This window comes from Falco rusticolus, chromosome 8 (genome assembly GCF_015220075.1).
Source record: "Falco rusticolus isolate bFalRus1 chromosome 8, bFalRus1.pri, whole genome shotgun sequence".
NCBI classification, from domain to species: Eukaryota; Metazoa; Chordata; class Aves; order Falconiformes; family Falconidae; genus Falco; species Falco rusticolus.
Genome location: NC_051194.1, coordinates 11,019,650 through 11,046,571, shown reverse-complemented (window position 1 = coordinate 11,046,571; position 26,922 = coordinate 11,019,650). Strand labels below are relative to the sequence as shown.

Sequence of the window (26,922 nt, the reverse complement as noted above, 5' to 3'; positions counted from 1 at the left end):
TGATTCTCTATAGCTCAGCACACAGTGTCCTGGAAGTCTGACCAATTAGGCTTATTCTTCAGCTGGATGAGTCACCCCATACATACTTTATAACAGCTGTTTAAATACTTGTGTGTAGATGGGTTACAAGAAAATGATGTTAAAATAGCATTATCGTTGAGCCATCCGTACATAAAATATTTTTTTTTTTATCATTTTACTCCTTCACAGAGGAGCAATGACAACGTTTTTGCTAAGCTGACTGGCAGTGATTTTATAGACCTTGCCTCCTCCAGACTGTTTATACCTTTGGAGTGTGTCCCTCTAGGATGTTTTTGAACTGCAAAGATCTTATTTTGCAGTAATGATGTATACCGAGGTTTCTCAGTCTGGAGGGGAATGGTGTCTGGTGTTTGCCTTCCATTTTGCATGCTTTGAAGGTAGCTCAAGTTACCGTGCTTTGGCATCCAGTGGTGACACCGAGGTGCATTAGAAAAAGTCTGCAGGTGTGATGTTCCTGTGCGGGACAACAGATCTAACCTGTTGCATTTGAGGCAGGGCTTACTACTTCTTTTTGCCAGTGATATCCTGTGTTACAGCTTTTAAGAACAGTCTCTTATATGTGAGTATCATCATTCCCATGAGTTTCTGCCCTTACTTCTTTTTATCAGTACTGAAATGAGATCAAATGCTCTTTTGCTTTTCAAGCAGGTTATCCATTGAATGAAACTTGTTACTTCTGGAGGACAGGGTTTCCAGTGACTCCTTTTGTCTTCCAATCAGTCCAGATAACACAGAGAACAACCAGAAGCATTTATAAGGTGAAGAGTGAGCTTCTATCCACTTTCTTGACAGTCACTTAGCTGAACCTTCTGTTCAAGACATCACGACCCTGCTTAAGATGAAACAAGCTGGAGAATAGCTGCTGATGAATTTTGTGCTTTATCCAGTCACACCCAGTGAGCAGAGGTAGAGCTGTGCTAGCTCTGAGTTTGCCCAGATTTTTTTATCTCCAAATAGCACCAGGAAAGATATTGGAGGGGTCTTTCAGTGTAGGTGCACAACGCGGAGCGTTGGGTTGACACACATAACTGCCTGCCGGTTACTGGTTTTGTGCCAATTGCTGTCTTTATTACACAAGTAAGTTCACATGCAACGAGTTTGACCTCTGTTATCGCTAAGTGCCACGGAGCTATTAATTACTGCCTTTTCAGGGAGACAGGGATTTAATGACGGTTAGTTGGGTGATAGTTGCCTACCATAGTTATCTGACTTCTCATGTCTTCCACAGTTCTTTCCTTTTCATGGATCATTTTCTTAAGAAAGTTGCAGTTACCGGTCTTTCAGGGTTGGAATAATTAAACTATGTACTTGTCTTTAACAGAACAAGTTAGGAGTGGGCGTATGGGGGAGGAAGTGAGGTATGTAAGATGTTTTCTTATGAGCAGTTTATCTACCTGGAAAAATCATCTGTAAGTATTGATCATTACTTCACTGAAGAAGACTGGGAACTTCACTCGTTTTGCTACAAGTTGGCAAGATCCATCTTCAGAGTCACTGGCTGTGTAATCCATTCCTGTTGAGTATGCAATGACTGTATTTCTTATTAGACCAGCTCTCTTCTCCCTCCACCCTAAAACTGTTCTGATACATGCAGATCCAGTAACCAGTGGATGTAATTATTGGCCACACTTTTCATCAGGTTCTTAAAATATAGTGGAACCCATTCAAGTATTTCAGTTATTGAAATGCTCATACTGAAACAATTATTTTCCTCTGACCTAATGTGAAAGAACAAAATCGGTTTTGTCTCCAGCCACACCCTACAAAGCAGACACTGATGCAGTAATTGTTTATTATAAAAAACAAGCCAGTATCGGAAATGCTTAGCTCCTAATTAAGAAAGATTTTTCTGGGCCAGGGCCAGGGTTTGATTTCCTGTTATTAGCAGCTTTGCTGAAATGGAAGATGCTTCCTCTGCTCCCATCACTAGAATGTGACCCATTGAATCCCTAGGGTATTCAGCTAGATCTTGTAGTGGAGGGATCCTCCTGTGACAGGCATTGCAATTCAGAAGGAAGGAAAGTCCCAGGTTTTTATGCCTGTGGAGGAAGGTGAGGAGCAGGTCTCGGTCCCTTTCTTTCTGCAGGTAAGATCCGTTGAGATGTGAGCACAAGATGTCTTGTACAGTGGCATGCAGAGACTTGCTGTGTGGCCTCTGCACTGCCAAATGTCTGCACCGTGAGCGTAGCTCTGAGAAACACCTCATTTCCCTGAATGCATATATTTATCTACCAGCCCACCCTGCCCTTGTTTTTAAAGGGCACATAACCCTTGCAGCTGTGTAGGCGGCAACTCTCCCTTGCTTTGCTGCACACCCCCCCAGCCCCAAATGTGGCATTCCTCTCATTCGGCTCCCCCTGCTCCCCCTTTCCAAACTCCCCTTCCATGCCATGGTTCCTGCAAATTTCTCCATAGATGTTCTGCTTTCACCTGTAGTCTCTTGCTTTATGCTGACAGTTTTTCCTCTAATCTGCAGAGGAATGAATCCCAGAAAAATGGCATGGGGCTTTTCATTGTGCCCATTCAATAGCTAAATAAATTTAAAGATTCCTTTAATTGTTAAGGTACCACAGGGCAGGAGTTACTCACAGAAAGGACTCCTCTGAGTGTGAGCAGGACAGTTTTCCTTACTGCTTTTTAATACTAACAATAACAATGTTACCATGGCAACTGCCACATGGCATCAGTTATCTGGAAGATGCAGAGTGGCTGCTGAAAGATCCCATTACACTGACTAATGCGAGTGGTGCTCCAGGGAGGGAACATGCTCTAATACACAGAGATTTTTCTCACTTCGGTAATAATTGCTAATGTGGCTGAGATGTTGTTTCCAAGCTGCACAGCACTTGGATGAGCGGTGTGATTTTGGAGAGCAAGGGACAAAGCAGAGGAAGGTGGCAGGCACAGAGGAGCAGTGGCAATAGCATTCAGGCATTTTGTGGCACTGGCACCAGCATCGGGGACGGTACGGTGGTCTCCTGTTGAGCCTCGCATTCAAACAGGGGCTTAGGGGGACGTGTCAGTATGAAGGGGTTGATTTCAGTCTCCAGGGACTGATTCAAAGGCTTTGACTCCCTTTGGGAATTCTCAACTATCATCAGGCAATCTCATCTCCCAGTGGGCTCAGATGCGGTGGGCATGTTCTTCTGGCAGGGGTGTCAGGCAGCTCTGGCTGCACCTAAGTCTTCTCCAGACAGTGATGGAGTGACTTGTCTTTGGAGCCCAAGCTTTGTCTTGTCTTCAGAGGTTGAATATTTTCCATTGCAGTGCAGAGGGTCACAATATCCCCTTTCTCAAAAATCCACTTCCTAGCCCCACCTGGTCTTGCGTCTACTTACAAACTAGCATGTGCATGGATTCAGACTCACCTGTGGTGTGTGTGAAAGGGCAGGAGAGATGTTGCTCATCGTCCTTCTGCCTGAGCTCAGAAATCACTCTTCTCCTCCTCTGGCTGTAATGGTAAGAGAAGAGGATAGGTCATATCTGTCCCGGTTGGCCTCGCAGCTTGTGTGGAGGTAGATTGATGGAGCCATTTGTGATCATCGGTTGACAATTCGGAGTTGTGAGGATGAACCAAATGTGGATTTTTGGCTCAGCTGCCAGAAAACAGATATTTCTGATCACATCACCAGGTATGGTACTATAAACCCCACAAGGTTTCCTCTGGTTGGGTAAAAGTCTGTGTGTTTTTTTAAGTGTTCCCAGCTAATACCTGGCTTTCTGGTACAGGCTAGGTCCCAACAAGGTAAAGCCAGGAAGAATTTCCATGTCTAAAACACACACAAGGAAAGTGTAGTTTGATTTAATTAGAATGCTCTATATGACTGGCTTAGGGACCACCTAGCAAAGCACAAGAAAACCACCATGGCTTTTATAGGAAGTGGATCGTTCCTTAAAGTGTGTTCTTGGTTTATATTCTTTTTTACAGAAACACAGACACATTCTCTTTTGCAAAGTCAGAAAAAACATCTGAAATATATTTTATTTTTGCCATCTGTGAGCACTGACAGTGTAATCAGCTGCAGAGATTAGTTCAGGGTTATTTTTTTCCTTTAATTGATTTTTGGAGAGAAGAAGAAAGTTAATTGCTATGTAGAAAATGTCTAAAATTGGAAGTCACAGAGAATATTCACATGCCTAAGGGTTTGTGGGGTAGACCTGCTGAATAAATTCTCTAAACCGTGATACATTGGTGGATGAAAGAGCAGAAACCTCAACCGACCCTTTGCTTTGGAATAAAATGCTTGAAGACTTTCATAAGCATCTGCATGGTGATACCCATCCTGCTAATTACAAAACATAATTGCGGTTTCCACTTAGTCTGAATGATTTCTTACACTGCATCTTTGTCTTCAACAGCACAATGCATGTTTCATTCTGGTACCTCTGCCACTCCACAGTAAACCTTATTTGTTGGGTAATTTTCTTGTCATCGTTTGAGGTGGAATGAAATATGCCTAATGATAGTTTGGCTAATGTAGCAAAAGGGACCGAATGGGATGGAGGAGGAAAGAGTTTTCAGCTGACTGAAGCCAAGGCAAAGTTTATTGACTGTCGTGAAGTGCATTTTGAGTCTTGTAGCCAAACCACAGAATGCTAAAAAAAAAAAAATAATAATCAGGGAAGTGAAATGCTTCACTGGTACATTTTTTTTTCCATATAATGTTTCATTCTCTGTATTTATAAAGCAGCACAGGCTTCTGACTGAATGTTAAACAGACCTGAGCTCCCTCTTGTTAGTACTTGCAGATGTATTAAGCCTGTTGGGTCAGATCCACAGCTAATGGAACTGGCCTCACGCCTCTGAAGGCATCATAATCAGCTAGATTATTCATTTTTGTTGTTTGTTTTTAAAAGAGTAGCTTTTGTAAGTCATTTGCAGCAATAAAGCTTCACATTTCTAATTTAAAATGGAAAGCCTTTTAATTCTTAAGTTACCCAGGGGACACTTTGCTCGCCAAGTCATCACTTCGTCCTCATATGAAGCACCCACATAATAAGAGTAAGTTTTCTGAGAGAGATGGGTGCACTGGACCATGAGTGCTGTCATATTATTAACTGGATTTCCTGACCCATGATAGTAGACATAGGTGCTGAAATCATGTGAATATGTTGACCTTCTTGAAGGAACGAACTTCCAACTGATTATTTTTTTTAACCACAAGAGTGCACTGAACAAAGGTGTTTTAATTTGTGCAAGCTTAACCTTTGATTTCATTTTATCTAAGAAGTCCATGGGACTGGGAAGTGGCAGGAGAAAGTTATCATGTGCCCTGGCATATAAAGAGCTTAAATTGTTCTGGGCAATTTTAAATCCAGTCTTCTGTTGTTGCTGGCTGATGAAGAAAATGGTAGTGTCATAAGTAAAATCAAAATACAATAAAGTGATGAGAAAAGCAAATACATGAAAAACCATGCCTGGAGGAATACCATTTTGTGCCTTAGTCCAGTACATCAATACTCAAGTCTGAAAGGTTTGCTTTGAAAATTGCCCTGCCTGTGAAAGAAGGTAATTCCATAAAGCAAACAGACCTCAGCTTTTCCCTAGAACCAGCCTGATCCTTGGCCGTGGAATGATGTTGATGGGTGGTTTTGCCCAGACGGGCCCAGAAAAAGCCAAGCTTTTGGGGACTTAGATGCTTGCAGCTTTGGGTGGATCTTGCTGGAGTGTCTGTGAGTAGCAGTGGGGAGTAAGATGTGGAGCTGGGCCCGAGTGTGCCTCAGGTGTCAAAGAAAGCCACCAGCAGAACAAGCAACACAACCTGCATTTCCCAGGAGTGCTGCCGTGTGCTGATCCCTGAACCTGTTCTTGCTCAGGGCTCCTAATGCTTTCCCTGCACCAAATCCAATGTGAGGGAAGCAGGGAGAGGGGGAGGATTTGCATGTGTGAGACTCTTCAGAGGCGTCTTGGCAGGCAGAAGGTGGGCAAGGAGACGTTTTACTGATGACTTGATATATCTTGTATGCGTGTTAATGCATTTAAAAAGGGGCCTCGATGAGCTGAGGCATCCATTGCCATGTCCCATGTGAAGTGACCGGAGGAAGGGTCACAGCCAAGCTTTGCACAGTGCAGTGGGACATAGCAGCATGTCACTGATGCGGGGCTGGCTGGGGAGGTGACGTATCTGTCCGCTGCAATACCACTAACAGAAAACCAGTCTCAAATTAGCGATTTGGAAGGAAGCCCCTTCCAGCGTTGCTCAGCTCATGAGATGGTTTGTCAGGCATTATTAGGACCATGGGTTTGGGAAACAAAGCACCTTTATAAGCGGTGTTCCTGAGTCATCACGCTTGTGTAATTTTGGGGGTTTGCTTCTCTTCTTTTGAAGGCAGCAGAGTCACAGAAATTAGAAGGGAAGGCATACGATATTTGAAAAAGGAAGAAGATATTCTTGTAGGAGGTGGGGGAAAAGACCTTTAAATACCTTTATGGTCTGCCAAAAAGTCCATGTATTTATTTGGTATTCCTAGAAACAGTTTTATAGCATCTCAATATACCAGCCTATTCTGATGAAGGATTCTTTTTATGGCATTAAATGGCAGAAAAAGAAAAAGCAAACCAAATGGAGCTTTTTATTTACCTAAGTGAAAATTCTGCACTATTCAATGTTGGAAGCATCCTTATTGAAAATGGCATTTTAGAACTTCCATAAGGAAGGGGGGCTTGGAAACTGAGCCGTGAATTTTCCATTCAAGGGGTTTGACTTGGCACAGAGAGACATCATGCAGACCGCAGCTGGCACCAGACACAGTTAAAAGGATCTGAGGCTATTAGTGCCTAAACAGCCACTAGAAATTATATTACATGATGGAGACTGGCTAATATAATTGAGCCAGCTAGTTATTGTGTGCATAATTTAATTATTTGACAAATTGCTTAGAAACACGGTGTTCTTGTTCTACACTTGTGCTGCACTTGCAGCATTATGAGGCGCAGAGCAGAGGAATTGCTGGTGGGTATGTAGTCATCTTGGAAGAGAGAATTTTTTTTTTTTAAGATTTGCAAACTTGGGGGAGGTTCACTGGTTTAGTTGTGGTGGGGCAGTGTACGCAGGGATGGGTCGAGGCACGGGGGACATGGCTGGGATAGCAAACTGGGTGGCAGACAGCTAGTGCTGTTTCAGGTGCATACTTTGGGAGCTTTAGGGCAGTTGGAGAAATGACCCTCCCTTTGCTCTGCTCTGTGTGTCTTTTGGACTTTGGTTGCTGGGCTGTGTGGTCTGAAAGGAACCCATGAAATACTGAAGCAAACGTGAGATGTTTTTGGACCCCAAGATTATACTGTCCTCATGGGCAGCGTTCAGTGTTCTTAGGAGAACTGGGGCCAAGCTGGTTTACAATTATGAATTCTAAGATAAAGGAACAAAACCCCCAATCCCTTAAGCTTCCTGTAAGAAGCCATGCAGCACTGAGTATTTTCCCGTGGTTTGGAAGATTTAGATACGTGATGAAGGACGTTTCCCTCTTATAAAGCATCTCCCAAGAGATGTTACTTAGGAATCTGCACACCATCTGGAATAAAGCTGTGCTGTAATAGTAAAGGACAAATCCTACATCTTGAACCATACTAAGCAAATGTGAAGACCCAATTGTGTCGCTTTTTTTCAGTTAGCCTTTCAAAATTTCAGAGGCTAAGCTGTTGCCATAAAATCAGCAAAATCAGCAGCTTATTGCAAAAAGATTCTTAACAATCTGGAGTGAAATGCCATTTTTGGAGTGCAGCCAAATCATTACCTGCAGAAAGGATCCAGCTGTATAACAGGGTGCTGGGCAATGCACCACAGCTTTTCTCTGTCTGAGTCGGAACGGTGGAGCAGCTCTTCCTGGAGGGTATTTCAGACTCCTTATTGCCTTGGTCGATCCCTCTGTATCCTGCCAGCCCATGGCTCACTCCCTGCCTACATGCCTGAGCTTTCTTACAGTAGCAACCTGGGTTCAAATGGTGGGGTGGTTCACACTTGGATTTCATCCTGGCGTACAGGTGGGACGCAGCCAGGATAGACAGCTGGATCCAAGAGCTCGGAAGTGCTCCTGAGTCTTTCACTTTAGCTGTAGTTTTCATGTCAAGATCTAATGTTGTCAATCTAATTATCAGCTGAAAGAAGTTATGAGATGAAGGAGAAAAAAATTACCTTCCTGAATTTTTCACTGTCAAGCAGAAATCCCTGTAATGACATGATGAGTGTATGAACATCTACTGAGATGCCCTTAACAGCTGAAACCGTTCTGCTGAGCGGCAAGACCTCAGGGACTGGCCCTGTGGCAAATGGATTGATGATTTTGTCATATTTTTTTCTTGCATGCAAGTTAACTAGGTTGTCAATGGATTAATAAGTCTCCAGGTGTAATGGCATTGCCATGGACTATGGAAAGAACCTTGTTGCCTACCCAAGCATAGCTCTTATGCCCTTCTGTGGAAATAACCTTGACAGAATTTCTGCCAATGTTGTTTATAACAAATTTTGTCTCATTCAGAGTCTGTCTTCTTCTACAAAGAGAAAATTAAAACCAAGATAATTTCTTCAACTGAATTGCCTATTAAAGGTCACAAAATTTCCCAATACCCATCAACATTGAAGGTATCTTGCAGAACCAGGCATGGCATCAGCAGTGGCATCCTTTCCTGACAACTTGAATGTGAAGAGGGTGAGGCTGCACTGCAGGAACGGAGGCATCTGGCTTCTGAGATCCCTTATTCACGTTACAGCTAGGACTAGGAAGACCGCAGAACTTTGTGGGGATTTTTCCATGATAAATTATCTTTATCTGGGAGTTAAACTGATCTCCTAACACACAACTCTACGCTCTGAGAGCACTAACTCTTCTCTGGGTGCTGCTTGTCTGGCTGATTTTCCTGTAGACATAAATGCTTTTCCTGGTTGTGGCATCTTCTTGGCTGTACTCCTATTTTGAGTGTATATAAGTGTATCTATTGCATGCCCTGAGCACTGGGAAAGGTGTCCAGAGTCAAACATTTATTTGCCAGCTTCTGGAAAAAAATCATGCTTGATATTGAAGAAGTGCCACCCACACAGATGAAACCCCCTGCTTGCTAGCCTCTCACAAGAGCTGCATGAGAACAGAAGAGATGTTCTGCACTGTTTTCTTCAGACAGATTGATAGACATCACATCATCTGTTTGCATCCTGAGAATTGCTCCTCTTAGTTGGCAAATGGAGGGTGATTTCAAGTGCCTGGGCACCTGGGGCTTATGCCTGATCCACAAACACCAGGTGATACTTGCTGAGTTCCTCCAAAGCTGGACCGAATGCAGCTGTTTTCCACCAAAGAGAGGGCAGCACAGTGGTTTTCCAAATGATTTTTAGACAGTAGATAATGCTACTGCCTGAGTGTGAGCAGTGATGGGTTTGAGCTTTAGCAGTGGAGCGCAAAGGATTGCAGTGCCGTACCAGCTAGTTGACCATCCCATTTGGAAACCCATTTTAGTGACCTGAAGGCAGATGTGTCAGAGCAATGTGTGAAAATCCAAAATGGACAATTTCTTACCCCTCTGAAGACACCTAAGCCTACAGAAGGTGCCTAATGATGCTTGTGTCCTATAGGAAACTAAAGGAGATTTAGACACCTGACTGCCTTTATGGATCTAGGTCTAAGTGACTGGTTCATGCCATCAAATATGGGAACTCGGTGGGAGAAGAGGGGGCTGTATTTCTTTTATTAAGCCCTACTTCAAACCATGTGGGGGCTCTCCATATGAATGCTTTACCTTTGTCGAATCTTACTGAGCTCCTTCTGTTCATCATATTATACAGAATAAATTTGGTAGATTAATTGTGATTAATTTCATAGAAGAACTGTGGTTTGGGTTAGAAAAAACAACCCTTCTTCAAGAAGCGTTGCTTCACAGTTTTGTAGGATGTTTTCTTTCGTGTTTCACTACAAAGTGCATTGCATTTGAATGCCCATGTTATTTTCTTTCCCGATCCAATTTTTATTTTAACCATTTTTATGCTGAGTCCTCACAGTGTGTGACACCATCAGTGGAGCCTGAGAACGAAACATAAAGGTGGAATGACAAGCCCTGATGCCGGGGCTGTGATTGTAAGTTATGTTCCTCCAGCTGCTAATGCAAGTAATATGTGGCTTAAGTGGGAACAAAACCACACAGCCCACAACTCCCCAGCACAGGCTGGATGCTGCATGCTAATAGAGAGCTGTCTGCATCCAGTCCCCACTGGGGAAAGAAATATTTGTCAACTCAGTTCAAACAGTGCATAAATTTGAGGGAACTGCCATCTGCTGACAGACCCTTCCCCCACCTACACTGTCTGAAAATCCATCCTTATGAATATTGGCTCTGTGCAGTAGTATTCCCTTCAACCCCTGTTCAGGATCCGCCTTTCTCTGCTTCCTTTTTTTCCCCCTGGGTATTTCCAGAGAGTTCAGGTTTCCCAGGACTCTCAGGCACTGAAGTACCTCACGGGTTTGTGTGACAGTGCCAGCCCTGTGCTGGTGTGTAGCTACCTGCAGGCTCTGTAGCTCAGCAGCTTGTCAGAGCCCCTAAGGCTCGATTTTTGGAGGGACCAGCAGCTCCCCTCTCTTGTTGACTTCCATGAGCAGTGAAGGGTGTACACCCTCTCTGAAAATCAAGAGTGCAAATTTTTGCCAAGGAAAACAATAAGGAATAAAAATGTAGAAACCTTACAATGGAAAAGCCTATTAAAAGAATGCCCTGCTGTTTGGATGTGGCATTGTTCTCTGGTTTGCTTTTAAATAAGGCTTTTCATTGTAGATAGAGAGGGCAAAAAGGAATTTTTGATGAAAAAAAAAAATCAGGGGCAGCTGTTGAAATCAAAGAGTGTAGGAAGGATACTCCAATGGACAGCATGAAAGCCAGGTTAACTAGAACAGCGTTGCAATTAGGTACCTCACTAGAGCAAAACCTATTGTCAGCTGATGTCCTGTTGCCTGATGAGGATATATCTTTCTTATATCCGTGCTGTTGTGAAAGTGCAACATGTACTTCATCTATGGAAAAGGTGGGGAGGGACCAAGCCAAGTGGGCTGCTGTTAATGTGAGGTTGACATCATCTTTCAGAGATGTTAAGGGCCTTTTTCTGTGTTTGTGGAGGATGGGGAGTTTCTTAGTGTGGTAACGATGCTCTCTCTCCTCCATTCCAGCAGACACTCCCTTCTTAAGGGAACCTATGGGAATCGTATAAGACTTTGGGGAAAGGGCAGGCAAATCCCTCCCTTCTTTTATCCTCTCCAGCAGTCACACATGACAGATTCATGCCTGCAGCACTTCTCGGTTTTATCTGCTCACTAAATTTTATTTCCCCTCTGTGAATGTTTATATTGCTTAGAGACTGCCAAGGTTCATGTTAATCATAAAAAAAAGTGGAGGTTTATTAGGTATTGCAGCTCTGTGATTCTTTGGTGTTTGAATGTTAACGATGCTTTGTATGCTCTTGGAATAGCTGGAGAGGTAGATCTTACCTCTGGCATGGCAAAATATCGGGGAGGGGGGGGGGGAGGTTTCTTCCCTTTCCTCTGGGTTTTAACATCTTACATGACATTTCATCCCAGAGCAATTTTACACTATGTATCATCATGTGTAATATTGTGTCACGCTGTAATTTTGCAAGTGCATGAAACCACAGGAGGGAGGTGAGAATGGGCTCAATTACACCCTGGAGGGAGGGGAGAGCTCAGCAGAGGGACCAGTTCCTGGGAGGTAATGAATTAGGTGTCAGCACTTTGCCAGAGCAGAGAGACAGAACAGAGGGGGATTTATTATTTTTAGGGGCTCAGTGGGCAGACAGGAGGAAAGGAACCTGTCAGGTGGCATTACTGGTGGTCATTTCCATGAGCTGTGCATGTACGTGGGATTTAACAAAAGAAGGGACGTTCATTCTCGCTCCAGACAGCTTGGTTCTTTCTTTTTCTGAAGGCTAAAGGAAGAACTTGTCCATGTTAACTGGTTGGAGTGGGAAGTCTTCAAAGCAACTTTGGTGGCAACTCTTGGGGAAGACAGACACAGCCATCCCGGGCGAGGGAGACATCTGACAGTTCAGGGATATTCCCCTTTCACAGCCTCTTGTCTGGCTGCAGTCAGCCCTGATGAATCCCTCTGGGATGGAGGAAACGGTGATGCAGAGGGGAAGAAAGGAACCAGGCAGACATTAGAGCAGGAGGAATCAGCACAGGGTGCATGCATCCTGCTGGTGTGCAGTTCTTGCTAGCCCTGATGATGCAGGTTGTATTTACTAAAGAGGACTAGAGGATGAGCAGCTTCTCACTTCTTAGGAACAAGAGGTACTTTCTCACCGAGTTACGCTCCATGCATTCCCAGGTGGCATTCAGTGTAATTTCGTTGCCCTTTGTCTCTTCCTTTGCCCTGAGCACAAGTTTGTTCCTTCAGCCTAACCCAAGCAAGATTTCTAATTTCATTGTACATTGTATTTAGGGCAGAGCAACCAAACTGGAGAGCTGAGAATTTCTTATTTTCTGAATTTCTAGCCAGGGCTGCCCTCTAAGCATCGGCTTTGGTAGAGCAAGATGTATGTCTTCCTTTAGTGCCCTCAAACTAACCTCAAAGGGTCTTGTGCCATTGTCGTCTTTGTATTACTATATAAATTATTATTGGAGGAAGTACAAGACCTAATGTGCTCCCCTTTTAAATGAAGAAGAGTTGGTGGACATGTATTCTGCAGGGAGAAATGCTCTTCTACATTGGCCTGCCAGAGCTGGGTTGTGATGGGTCTTTGTGGAAAGGGGTCTTTCTTCCTAGGTCTCCTCTTGGAAAAAGTAGAGAGTGTTAGCATACTTAATCACGGAAGTCTCTCGTTTTGACTACACTTTTTCAAAGTGACCTTTTTTCATTTTTTTTCAGGTATAATATAGTTTCTTTTGGGGGCAGAAAACAAAGCAAATTCCTTTTCCATCTCCCTGAATCCAACTGAGACTTCAGCACTATGAAAAGGGATATTGCTCCCCTAGGTTGGGAACCCATGGGCTACCATAAAGCTGCTCTGAGATATTTCTATTCAAACTTGCAGGCTCGTGCACTTTGATGGAGAGGAGGTGGAGCCCATATTTGCTTGGTCAGACTAGTGCAATTCATACCACCGCACTCCTTTCCTACCAGCTACCTTTCCTGCTCATTGGGACTCTCTTACACATGTTCTCTTATGAGATCCGGCAGTAAGTGCTTCTCCCTCTGCAGCTGCCTTTTGCTTAATTGACCCGTTTTGCAGCAGATTAGGCCCCAAGGAGGAGGTTAATATGAGCAGTTATTCTAAAAGGCAGGTCAGGACTTCAGTGACCTGTTCATCATGGGAAAAAACTGTTAGCCCCAATCTTCTTACTTTTTTACGCTTTATTCTAAAATATTCTGACTTAACAATGAACTTATGAATCTCTCCTGCTAGATGTAGTCTCCACACCTCTCTCTTTCCTGAGTTCTGAACTGGATGTGCTGGGTCGGATTTAACACCATGCATGCAGATTTACCTTCATTCTTTCTTTTTGTCTTAAAACAGCCACCAAAATTGTAGCTCAGGATCTTCCAGCACTGCAGGTGGCATTGCCAGGGCTGCTTTAGCTTCCCTAATAGTCCCACTGTGCTGTGTGCGGTGTAGGAATATATCTCACCAGGCAATGCATCATTCTGCAGGATTGGTGAGGGTGAGAAGTCTTTTCCTGCACAGCAAGTAATTACAGTGGCCCCTTCAAGTCTGTGCAGGGATTGCCTGTCATACAGGTTCTCAGAATTACAGCTGATATGATAACCAAAGGGGAGAGTTAGAGCAAACTTCAGTGTGAACCGATATTAAGCAATTAGTATATCTTTTCTGATATAATAGTACTAATATTACATAATATTATTGTTATATTGATAAAATTCTATTGATGAATTCTGAGATGTGGCCACCTTGCTCTTTATTAGCTGCTGTTCCTGACAAACCTGTCCTCTATACTGTAGGCATTATCCCTGTATTTCCCCACTTTCTGCCATCACCAGTCTCCTGTATATTAGATAAGGAACAACTTCTGCCTGTACCTACTATTCAATTTCCTTGAACACCCATGCAAGAAAATAAAGAGGATTCTGACATGACAGTAACAACAAAAGGGCAGATGAACCCTGAATGACTAGAGGGAGCTGAAAAATGTGTGGCTTTCCCTCGCTCGGGCAGTAAATGATAGTGATTGCTTTTAGTACAAGTTGGATCAACCCTGATCTGGGGATGGGGGCATGTTTAACATGTGGGACCGTTAGCCAGGGTCAGGTACACAGTCCCTGCTGCGTCCTGCCATTGCAGTTCTCTCAGTGGGTGGCTTTTGATGTGACCAGGGAAAATCTGCCGCCCTGGGCTTGGCTTCTGGTGACATGATGAGGAAGTGGGATTCTGAAGCCAACAGACTGAGGCTGTGGGTAGGAGAAAGCCTCGTTGTTTGCCATCCCTCCTGTAAACCCTGACCTCAAACTTTTGCTGTACGAACTTCCTCGGCATGAGCGCTCATGGGCTCACCTGGCACAGGAGCGTTGCAGCCCCTTCCCCATGCAGGCTCACATCCTGCAAAATGCATGCTGCTGGTGCTCAGCCCCAGCGAGGCAAAGCAAGCTGGGGAGCTGCTGCAGCTCCCTCCCCATGCTGCTGGCCATGCAGCGGCATTAAATGTTTCCCCTACTGCTGTTCCCGCCCCCATCATCTCTGTGAGTGAGTTCATTTGATTAGGAACTCCAGTTTGCATGGTAACACTGGAGCCCCAGGGATTATGATATTTTTTTCATGCCAATCCCGATCAGTGTGAGACAGCAGTCTCGACAGGATGGGTTGCTGTAATGTAGGCGATAGAAGTCCAGAGCCATTTGTGCTGCATTTGTGGATTTACCAGCTGGGACCAAGAAAGCTTTGGGGAGGTGGAGAACGGGACCACGTTTGGGACCCATGCACAGTCCTTAGGGAGGAGACAGCTCAGCTAAAATTAAGGATCAGAGCCTCAGTCCAGACATCTGAATGGGGCCAGGAAACTTGCTGTTGAATGAAATATTTAAGAAGGACCTGGCAGGGCTGGAGAGAAGGGAGCTACAGCAAAGAAACAGGATGGTGCAGCAAAGTAACCTGCTTGGGAATGAGGAGAGGGGGAATATTTGAGCCCCAAAGAGGGAATTGTGTCTGGCACCTCAAACACAGCATCTGCTCTTGTACATGCTGTGGGATTTACATGCTGGGTTTTGTTAGTGGTCGGGGTATTGTCCTTTTACAGCTTTGATAAATAGAGAAGGATTCCCTTTCTCCCGTAGCCCCTTCTGCAAGGTGCTTGAGGTACAAATGATCCTTGTTGCATTGCCCAGAAGGCGCAAAGGGATCTGTGCTACAAAGGCTTCATTCTTCCTATCTGCTCACCTGCCTCTGCTGTTGGACAAGTAGGATCTCGCCATGGTTACAGGGCAGCTTATCTGCACAGATTAGACCTCGATGTGGACTCTGGCTGCTGGCGGGTCCTGCTGGGCCAGCAGCTGATGCTGCCGGTTGAACAGCTGAGAGCATGGGAACACAAAGCCACTGGGAACACCAAACACCTCAGCAAAATCCATACATTTGCAAGGGGTTAAACACAGGAATGTGCGCTCCTGAAGGTCTGGGGGGGGATGGAAGCGACTGTGAGAATTCAGGGCTATTGGATCCAGCATTCATTCAATTACCATGCTTAGTTAAGTACTGCACAGTGGAGTGAAGACTGCAGTCTGTTAGGATGGCCGTTACTATAAGTCATTTAATTATGAGGTTGCTCATATGCCATTTTAACATATGTAGAGTAACATTATCCTTCTTTTGTAGGTCACTATTCTCATAAGTCTGGCTCTTGCATTCCTTGCCTGCATAGTGTTTCTTGTGGTATACAAAGCCTTTACTTACGACCACAGTTGCCCAGATGGATTTGTTTATAAGGTAAGAAACTTCAGACAGATGAATTGCCTGAGATAACGATAGACTCTAATTGACTACATGGTTACAGTCTAGTCTGCTTTTTTGACCAGGCTAAAGAGGACATTTGGCAAGTATGTGTTGAAATGGGAAAAGTGTGATGGGAAATGTGGACTCGCATCTGCCTCCATCAGCTACTGTTACACTGTAATTGTTGGGATTAGCATTTGGTGAACACTACAGACAGATGTTCAGGAACAATCCCTCATATTTGTGAATGGATTTATTGCAGCTGGAATCCCATGTTTGCTTCCCACACATTCAAGTAACTGAGGTTTACTGGCATACGTACTGGCAAAGCAAACTCCCAGAGTGCTGGCACATCTGCCCTTTGTAAAGGAAACCTGAATTTGCCCATGCAGTTCATATTTAGGTGCTTTTGAGCTTCTATCAAGAGCAAAACTATGTAACTTTAATTGCTAAATCCCACGGCCCAATGATTTTATAATGAATATTCACAGAGAACTATTTTCCCGGACTGTTGAGATTTAAAAAAAAAAAAAAAAAGTTTGTAAAATAGTTCACTGACTCCTTACTGTGAGTAAACTCCTAAGCTTACAGAAGCCTTGACCATGCTGGGGATAATCTGTGGGCTGGAAAATAGAGTAAGGATGTTGGTGCATTAGTCATTGTGAATTATTCTCTTAGGTCATACAAAAATGGTTAGGACAGACTCATGAATTTCAGAATCAGATCCCAACCTGAACTTCTGAAAAGCTGACTCAGATTTCAGCTGATCATACTGAACTGGGAGTTGGAGTATCTCATAATTCAATAATAATTGTACCTGGGGCCCTTTGTATCCTTGGTGCTACTTCGACGCTGGTGAATACCCACCAGTCTGACATCTGTTACCATTTGATTGCTCTTTTACAGCTGTTGCAAAGCAAATTGTTTTATCTGTGCAGTTTTTAGCACACAAGTGTCTGCACTAGCACAGCGGAGATGCACGGGCAGCATCTGTACAGGCAAGAAGCTCTGACAAGGGCTGGCCAGTTGGGCTGCGCTTCCTACCATCCCCAACCAAGGTGGTCAGAGATAACACACGGTAACAGAGCAGCATGTAAGCAGCTTACTCTGCTCTGCCTGTCCTCTGCTTGTCTGAGGATTAATTCTGGACTTAGCTGTACCGAGCTTTCAGTCCAGCACGTGATAAGAGCCGGCTGCTCAGCCAGCCCTGCTAGGGCTCCAGCAAGGGGCCTTGGTCTCTGTGCATGCCAGTAATGTACCAAACCAGTCAGGTCTTCATTTTGCAGTCCCCGTTTCCCATCCACAGATGAAATCAGCCTGCAATCAGGGTTGCCAATAGCAACAGGTTTCGAAGGCTGCTGCCCAACTCTAAACTTTGTGCATTCCCACGGCGCTGAAAGGCAGTTGGGGCTGCGCAGCAGATGCTCTCGCTGCACCAAGTCTGAGTCAAACGTCATCCATGCAAACAGCTAACCCTGAGATTTTTAAAGCAAGAGCCTGAGGCTGATGGGACTACTCTTTACTTTTGCTTTCTTCCCCTTTACAGCACAAGCGGTGCATCCCGGCCTCGCTGGACGCGTACTACTCTGCACAGGATTCCAACTCGCGGGGCAGGTTCTACACCGTCATCAGCCACTACAGCATGGCCAAGCAGACCAGCTCCCGGGCCGTATCACCCTGGCTGTCTTCAGGATCCGTAAACCACGAAGCCAAGGCTGCCAAGACAGAAGGTCATTAAAGTTAACGAGTGGTGATGGGCAAAGTGGGAGGGTGGGGGGACAACACCATGTCTATACTGCATTGCTCTAGCTGAGGGTGCTGTGCTAACAGCACAACAGGAATAAATAAAACCCAAGTGCAGGAGTCATCTTAATGGATATTTCTTTTCGTGCATTGTTCTCGTTGATTTGTAACTGAGTCGAGCTCTTTCTTGTACAAAGGCATGTTTGATGTTGACTGTACCTTACGATGTAAAAATATTTTTAAATCATTGCTTAACTATTTGTTAGAAAAAGAAATTAAAAAACAAAAAAAGCAAATTAGATAAACAACCAGGGAGGATAAAAGCAGCAAAGAGAATCCCACAAAGTTTTATCATTGCTGGAAAGCTGTGTGAGAGGCTTAATATGCAGTGAAGGTACAGCTGAAATCTTTTTGAGAGAGAAGGCAGAAAGAACCTGGTACATAGACATTGTGATGATGTTTAGCTTGCCAAGGGGGGGATATTTTGCTGTCGAATTGAATCTAGTATCAGTGTTCATTTGCTGATAGAGAAATACAAGCATCCCCTCCTCCCTCAAACATACACATGTGCAAACACACATGTACATGCACCCCTGTGCAGTGGCCTAAATAAGTCCAGAAAGATCTAGGCATTTTTAATGAGCCACCACCATGCTGCTGTTCTTGGCTGGGCTCTGAGGCTGAAATCCTGGTTGGATATGGAGCAGGATGGAAGCAGACAGAGGCTGCTATAGTGACAGCATTATACTTCTGAGCACAGGACTAGGAGTCAGGAGATTGGGGCTTTACTTCTGCTTCTGGCACAGATTTCCTGCATGACCTTTGGCGATTTACATGAGACTTTATCTTTTGGGACCTCTCCCTGAGGGTCACCAAAAGGCAAACAAATGCCATTATGAACTGGGGAGCTTCTCAATAGTGGTGACATTATAGAAGAGTACTGAGCCTCTGACGTTTTGGCCCCTAATTTTCCCTCACCCATGAAATGGGATGCTCCTGCTTCCCTTCTTCAGTTTTGGATACTTCAGTATTTAATGTCATTCTAGGTAATTGGAGAGGGATGGCTTAAGCATGCTTTCAGAGTACAAGGGTCCCATCAAATCTCTGCTTGCAAGCACAGACCAGACCCCAGGCTTAATCCAGTCCTGGCCAATGTAAAACATCCTCTCCCCACAAATGGCTTGTGCAATTAGTGCAGACTGGTGGGATTAAAAAAAAAAAAAAAAAAGTTTCTTTTTTTTCAGAGTTGCAAGCTGTGCTGCAAAGCAGCTCTGCTCCTCAGTGTCGCAGGCATGGTGAGACTGGGCAGCAGGAGCAGAGTGCCCAGGGAAGGCAAGGTTCACATTTGACTAAGGCTGCTTTTTCAGATTTGTGGCTAGACTGGGATGGAAATTAGGAACTGGTCCCTTCTTCCCCTGCATTGGCAGTTTTGCCCTCCATTTCACATACGTAGACACTAGAGGGTGTAAATGAGGGCAGAACTCCTCAGTCCTAACAGGCGTCATGATAAAAAAACTGTATAGTGTAGCTAAAAATGTAGTGCCAAATGCCATTGTCTGATTTCATATCCTTCCTGCCCCTGCCACCTGTAAATTCATTTCTCACCCAAAATGTACAAACCACCCCCTCCACCAATAATCAAAACTCCAGCAAACCACTGAACAGTTTATAATTTTGTGGTGTATTTTTTGTCAGTAGGTAGCAGAGACTGAAGTATTTTTTGGTGTAATTCTTGAACTTTTCTGACAGGATTAAAATAAAGCTAGATGTGACTGAGCGTCTCTGTGGCTCCAGCAGGTTTATTTTTTGTGACTCGTGCTGTGGGCTGGGAGGTGGTGGGTGGTGATGTGTGGGTGCCTGGTGCTGCCAGTGTGGCTGCAGCAGAGCCTGCACCTTTGCACGGGACCCCGAGGTGACTGGCTTTCAGGAGGCATTTTCAGAGCTTGCTCTTTTCCCCTTTAATGGCTGGGGGTTTATTCCCTTCATTCCTGCCCATCTTTTCAATTGCAAATGGAAAAACAGTAATAAAACTCAAGCTGATCTATTGGTGATTCTTGACTTTACGGAGGGACCTCCTCTCCCTTCTCATTTTAAGGCCAACAAATGATAGAAACTTTGGCTGGCAGCAATGTCGCCTGTGCCATCTACTCCAGATACAAGTGCTCACGTGTGCTGGCTCAGGCTCCAGGAGAGGGCTGTTAGGAAAAGCGAGCGCTGCAGGGAAATACAGCTGACAAACTGAGAGCCACAGCTGAACTTGGGAAAAGTTGAGCTCTGTGCCCAAACTCTGCAGCTTGGTTTTTAACGAAACCACAACTATATTCATCTCACATTGTTCAGAAAGCAGATTGCATTTCCTCAAATCCTTCAACTCTTTGAAATGGAATGATACCCTGGCATTAAATTGGCTCATTCCCAAAAGCTAAAGAATGGTTTATAAAAACCTTTGGATGGCTTTCCTTAAAAAAAAAAAAAAAAAAAAAAAAAAGTGTGTTCAGAGTTGTGAAATTGAGCTGCTGTAGGAGAGAGACCACTCTGGTGTTAGAGGTCACCACTGAGTACTTCTGAAATGTATTAAAAAGGATTCAGCCTGCTTGGCATCATTGAGTCACAGGACAATTTGACCATGGTATTTCTATTGCCACTTTCCCAATACTACTCTAACCGTACGTTTACTTTAATCTAAGAAACTCAGGAATATAATCATTTGAATTAAAAGTCTCTAGCTATTGTTAGGTAAGTGTGTCAGTGGGGATAACCATTCCTATTTAATAAAAGAAAGGTCAAAATCTGTATGGAGAAGAATGGAAAAAAAATGTCCCAAGGAAGGCTCATGGGAAAGCAGAAGAAACCAAACAACCCAACTCCAGCTGCAAGTTCCATTACTATAAATGTTGTTATTACGGGTTTTTGTACAATCTGCAGTAGAGCTTCCAAGATCAACCACGTATTTTAATCACAGTAACAGAGAAAGCAAGAGAGAGAGAGAAATTGAAATTGTAGTACATCATCTTATTTAAGTCTGTAAAAGCCTTCTTCAAGGCTGATCATGTGTTTTCAGTGCTGATTAAAGTAGCCTACTGGTGCTAGTGCGGGTTCATCCTGGCTGTCATCTCTCTAAAGCTCCTGACTGGCTCTACAGAACAGTGTTTTTGTGAGCTGGTGTCTGGGTGAGGCCTCACTGTTAGCTCTGAATGGTACCGATGAACAAGAAGAGCCTTCCCTGTGCTTCTCCCAACATTTACGTGATGGCCAAGTTGAGTCAGCTCCAGCTCTTCACCTGTGACTGACCCTGCTCAAGCACGAGTCCCTTTGGGCAATCTTCTTCGTTGTACTAGATTACTGCAGTGGGCTCAGAGTTGGAATTCTCCACCAAAATATGCTTGTGGACCACCGGGACTGGAAGAGTTGATTTCTGTTCTGAGACAGCCATGCAGTGGACGGGTGCCTGGACTGTCTGTCCTATCTGGAGTGGTAGGAAGGGATGAACAAGAAGTGTCAGCCCATGAATGAGCTCATAGTGCGGGGACAAGGGCAGCCTGAACAGCAGCAGTCCCGTGGAATGACTGGCAGACTGCATGGGGGAAAAAAAAGGCTTTACTAAAGGTGTGGTGGTGCCATGATGGGAACACAGCTGCCCCCAGCCTGGGCTTGGAAGGGAAGGAAGAAATTGTGGATGTCGGAGCCTGAGAAGGATCAAGAGCAAGAGAAAAAGAGACTGCTACCAGCTGAGACACAGAAGCAAGCATTGCTTTTCTGTTGTAACCCAATGACCCTAAAATACTATATCCTGCTTGACTAATGCAGACTGTCTTGTTTTGGAAAAGCTGCCCATTGTTGCTACAAACATCTGCTGACTGCGGCGTGCCCTGGGGAGAATCGCTCCACCGCTGTTGCAAATCCTCTTGGACTGCCTGCAAAAACAGCGTAAGAAAAGGAGGTGCTGACAGCAGGGCCCCGTGGCTGGCAGGACACGTTGTCGGTGAAAACTGAGGTGTCTGCTCAGGGCCTTGGAGGTGGCTTGGTGCTTGGATCCTTGCTGGAAAGACAGCTCAAGGTGCTGCCAGTGCCTCCGGTAGGAGATCAGAAAAGGATCAGTCTCTGCCCCTTTGCATGTGAATCCCCCCTCCCCGCCCCCCCTGTATCCTCCTCCGTGCTTGCCAGCTGTTTCTGGTTTGTAGTAATACCTCAAGTGATAAGTGTAAGGGTCGTGCACTGAACTGTCTACAATCACATTTTATACGATTAGTCAGGGTTTTTTAAAGCACCCTAATTATTACAGTCAAACCGGATTAAGCTATTCCTCTAATAGATTTTCAGTTCCTGTAAAATAGGCCAGAGAAAATGACTTACAGGAGAGGACGGGGGAAGGGAAGGCTTTTTCCTTCTGTCTCTTTGGCTTTTGCTTTTTTAAAATGCCAGCAGTGGCAGGGGCATTCCAGGGGTCCCACTGCAAGCACTGGATGAATGCCCAGCAAAGTCAGGGGTCCTGGGTACTCAGCTCTCCTTCTCACCTGGACCGGTGTCATTTGAGGGTTAAAAAAGGTAAAATCCTTTTGACTGAGAATGTTACTTTACTCAGGAGGGTGGATGACGGGTCTTTTGATGGCATGTGGGTTGCTCCATCATGGAAAATAGTCCGTGGTAAATGGTGGTACAGGAAGGTGGCAGATGCAGTGGCATGCCCGAAAGGCACATCACTGGGAAAGGCTGGGTGGGATTAAGCACTGAAGAGGCTTTTCCCCTGCAGCAGGCAGACTGTGAATGGTAAAACCAGAGCAAGAGGAAAGGGAAAAGCCTCTTAACGGCAGGTTACACAGTTCATTGGCAGGACCTTTCTGCTGGGGATATGCATCGCTTCCCTTTGCCGAAGGCTCCCGCCTGCTCAGAGGGGCTGCTGCAGCTGCCAGCACTCCCCGTTAGCCCAGGGGCTGGGGGGATGGAAACAAGATGCCCAGTGGCTCCCTTTGCTGATAATACAAAGCGTGAGCACTACTGGTGTGAGCAGTAATGAAAACGCTGCAAACTGAGGCAGTCATTAATAAAATATTTACACCACTTGGGCAGCAGCATTTTAGACGACTCGCGTGCCGAGGCTTGCCCGTGGCAATCGGTGATTGATGGTCACATTATTACTTATTGCTCCCCTACCCTCCTGCATCGGCATGGCTTATTGAAAGCCACTGTTCGCCTGCTGCAAATGGACAAGGAGGTCCTAGCCCTTCACAGAGATTAAACAGAGCCACGCTCATGCTGCGTGGGGCTGAGAAGTCACACCGAGCCCAGCTCGCATTTAGAGTCCGCAGGTCCATGCCAGCAGGTTGCGTTAAGCAGCGAGACGGTGCAAATCCGAGGGAGGTACTGTCCGCTGCAGCAAGAGGAGTGATGCCCAGCAGCAAGGCCAGCTTGTGCCAGCAGCTTCCCAGCCACTGCCTGAACGGCACCGGGTGCCTGCAGGGGCTGATGCTGTGGGCTCCACCAGCACCATCTCCCTGCTGGATACGTGTGCAGCTACCCACGGCCTTTGGGCAACCTGCAAAGCCAAGCTCTGGAGCCCTTGCAGTTCACTAAATATCTGCTCTGCAAGCTGCTTTGCAGGCCTGTGGGTGAACCCTGCTCACCTGGACCACAGCCAGCGCAGGTAATTAGCTCTCCCTGCCACTCAAACGGGAACGGCTCGGCAGCGTTGCGCAGCTTTCTGCTGAACGGTTGCTTATTCTCAACCCTTCCAGTCATGGCTACATTTCAATGGTGGGTAAATTGATTTCTGTGTATATTTTGTATGCCAGGTTATTACAATTACTCTTCAGGATCCTTTGGGATAAAAGGCTATTATAGAGATGAAAGCTCATTAACAATAAATATAAAGGGTCAAAACTCCCCATAAAAATGTATTAGAAACAGATTCTAGTTTGGAAATGTAAATATAGCATTTGGCAGCAGTCCGGACTGGCTAGTCTGGTGTGCAAGACAGCTTAATCCACTGGGAAGATGTGGCTATTTTTATAGCAGCCAGCAGAATTACTGTGTGAATTATGGAGCTTTGGCTCACTGGAAAAACAGCTCCCCCCTGCCATCAAGAAAAAAGGAATTGTTGGTGGTGGGGGTGGAATAAGACAATTTCTTCTGCTAAAAATAGAATTTTTGTAGTAGATCTGGAGCATCTTTGGGAATTTACAAGCATAAATCTTAAAGAAAAAAAAAACAACCAAAAATAAAGGTGAAGGGAATTTTGAAATTATATTGGTAGGAATGAAAGTATCTAAACAGTGAAAACACCCACCATTTTTTTCAGATGTGTTTTTGTAAGTTCGTAAATGAAGGGGAAGTTGAACGTGTGTTTTCCCAAAAACATTTGACCCACCAACATTTCCAATACTTTTCCATACAAGTACCTTAAGCAAACTCCAGCTACCTCACAGACACAGGGATGTAAATGAGCCCACATCATGCCAGTTCATGGGTCGCCATCCCCCCAGCACAGAGCTCACCAGAGGTGCCATTCTGTTCTGAGTCTCAGCTGGGTCGTTTCCGTACTCTTACTACAGGAGAGGATCCCTGGGGACTCTGCAAGAAGGATGCAGGCAAACACACACGGCAATGATGTGGAGATATGGGCTGCTCCACGCATTTAAGCAGGACCAGCATTTCGAACACAACCTCATTATCTGCCCGGTGATAATGTCTAGGAGCATTGCACAAGCTCATTTGAGTAAGTTTTGGGTTGACGCTGCCAGTAATGGGTACTTCAGCAAAACCATTTTTCTCAATCTGATCCTCAGGCTGAAGGTCTAGGGAAGAAGAACAGAGGGAGAGAAATGGTTTATGATTTTTGGTGAGGAAGAGGCAGCGTCGGCAGAAGTGGGGTGCTGTGGGATTCTGGCATTGCCATTCAGCGTGAGCTGACTCAGGCTCCAGTTCACGGAGGTGTCGCAGTCACTTAACCTTTAAAGATGTAGCATTCCCTCCTTGCTCATGTTATCCCTTGAGAAGGCATTTTTCTGATGGTTTTGATCAATTGACATAATCACTGAGACCTTAAGATGAGTAATTAAGATGTTGAAGTCTGGCTCATACAAATTACATTAATCTGTGCACACTCCGCATCCATGCTGCCACCCTGCTTTGCAATGTACCCTATCATCTGCTTGCTTCTGTGTCTTGACCTTGCTTTAAAAAATGACAAGCTTTTCCTTTTTTAAAAAAAAGAAAAACAAACAAGGCATGCCACTTCAACCTCCTCAAACTAAATAAACAAAGAAGGGGAGAAAAATCCATTCTGCTCCTTATTCAGCACCAGGGTTTTGTTGCTTTTCCCTGCCACGTTCAATCTGCATGGCACAGTGGTGAGTCCCTGTAAAATAGGGATGCCTCACTGTCTCTTCAGCCCTTTTATTTCCATAATATTTTGGCACTTACATGATGGAGAAGCTGTTGATTTTTGCACAGACACATATTAATAATCTGCCTGACGGAAGGAGCATGAGAAAGGGCAGGAGAGCATGAATGGGAGGAGGAAATAAAACATTCTGGTCCCTACAACAGCTGATGTTGCGTAGGTATCGGTTGTTGCTTCTGTGAAAAGTGATTATGGTGAGGCCCATTAACACGGCAGCAGGACGGCGAGGGTTTGTGTGTACCAGTCTGAGAGGCTGAAATGACGGCTGGGCTGCTGCCTTTGGAGGGACATGGAAGGGCACAGCTGGGCTGCTGGCTGCACCTCTGCCCATGGGCGCACGTGGGTGCATGGCTGGCATGCGTCCAGCTGTGTGCACCAGTGCCCCCCACAAAAACCCACCTACGAGCAAGAAGAGGCAACTCTGGTAAACTGTAATTATATTTGCAAGAAAATACCTCCTTCCATTACTATTATTATTACTTTAAGGGACATACAGCCATAATCCATCTCCTAGAACTAATTCTGATTCAATGGAGGTTTACTGCTATTAAAGAAATGGGGTTTATACTGCTTTTCGTGGGCCCCGTAAACATATTTTATTGCTGCATCGAAGAAAACCTGAAGGTCCGAAGTGAACATGTTTCCCTGTTCTACAGCCTCTGCAAACATGCTGCCAGAAGGCAGTGCCTTGGAAAAATGGGACTGAAGAAAGACACGGAGGAGCAGTACCTGCACGGAGGGAAAACGGCTCACCAAGGGCTGAGCATTCCCCGAGTCCAGCTGGGAGAAAACAAACCCACTGAAAAAACCCTGAACTGGCCGCTGGGCAGTGGAAAGTCCTGCTGGAGGCAACTGGGTTTGAAGTTGTCAGCCCAGAGGATTGCAGCTGTCAGGAGCCCCCGCTCGATGTCCCAGGGGAGATGTGCAGCAAGTGGCACTGTGTGCCCATGGTTCCTGGCGTATCCAGGGAGTTTCAGCAAGGCTTGATTTATTTCAGTCCTTTTTTGCCAGCAAATGGCAGTTACTGGGGTGGTCAAATACTGTAAGAGAAAATAAACTCTACAGGAACGATAAGCCCCGTGTGCTCAAGCTCGTGTTGTGTCTCTGGGCAAGCAGTGAATGGAAACATCAGTTCAGAAAGCAAAAGGTTTCCAGGACTATGTTCCCTGGTCATCACCCTGCCAGCACAGCTAATATCGCACCTGATTAGAATCCACAGAACACAGTTATCTGTAACAATTTGCTCTTGTTTATTAAAATTAATAAATGAATGGCACCAGATGAGACAGAGCTGCCTGCTAATTAGTTTGGAGTTGCAACAAATTTTCTCACAGGTTACAGCCTGACAACACATTTTAAGCATCAAGAATATAGGTAATTCAGCCCACAGTCCATCCCAAGTTTGAAGACATCTGTGCAATGTAAGTAAGTTTAAAAATAACCGTGTTTTAATAACATAAGTTGAAAAACATGAGAAACACTTCTTCATCCTCCTGCCAGGTTGGAGAGAGGGAGATGCTAAATGGAGCGATGAAGAATTTATCCCTTGCCTTTCTGGTTTTGTGGGTTTTTTTTCCTTTCAGGAGCAGCAATGGGATTGTATTTCTGACCCAGGTGAGCAGGTTGCACCCCCACCTCACAGTCTGGCTGTGACAGGGACAGCCCCACACCACGGCACCACGCACACACCTGCCTCGATTTCCCCATGTGAGGGAAACTGATGAACCACACTGGGCTGCAGAAGGGGGGTTGGCTCATGTTAGTAAATAATATGTAGAAGGCTGAAACTGTTGTGGGCCTTGTGTCATG

The 26,922-nt window shown here is 45.1% G+C and overlaps 1 protein-coding gene across 1 annotated transcript in view; it reads left to right on the top strand.

Annotated features, from left to right (window-relative positions):
• NSG2 (neuronal vesicle trafficking associated 2) overlaps nt 1-19,491 on the top strand; it is a 37,836-nt gene extending 18,345 nt beyond the window's left edge. The window contains exons 4-5 of the mRNA XM_037398476.1: nt 15,855-15,965; nt 17,518-19,491. Of these exons, the coding sequence (XP_037254373.1) occupies nt 15,855-15,965; nt 17,518-17,709 (303 nt within the window). The 3' untranslated portion in view covers nt 17,710-19,491. The remainder of the gene's footprint in view (nt 1-15,854; nt 15,966-17,517) is intronic.
• The last annotated feature ends 7,431 nt before the right edge of the window (nt 19,492-26,922 follow it).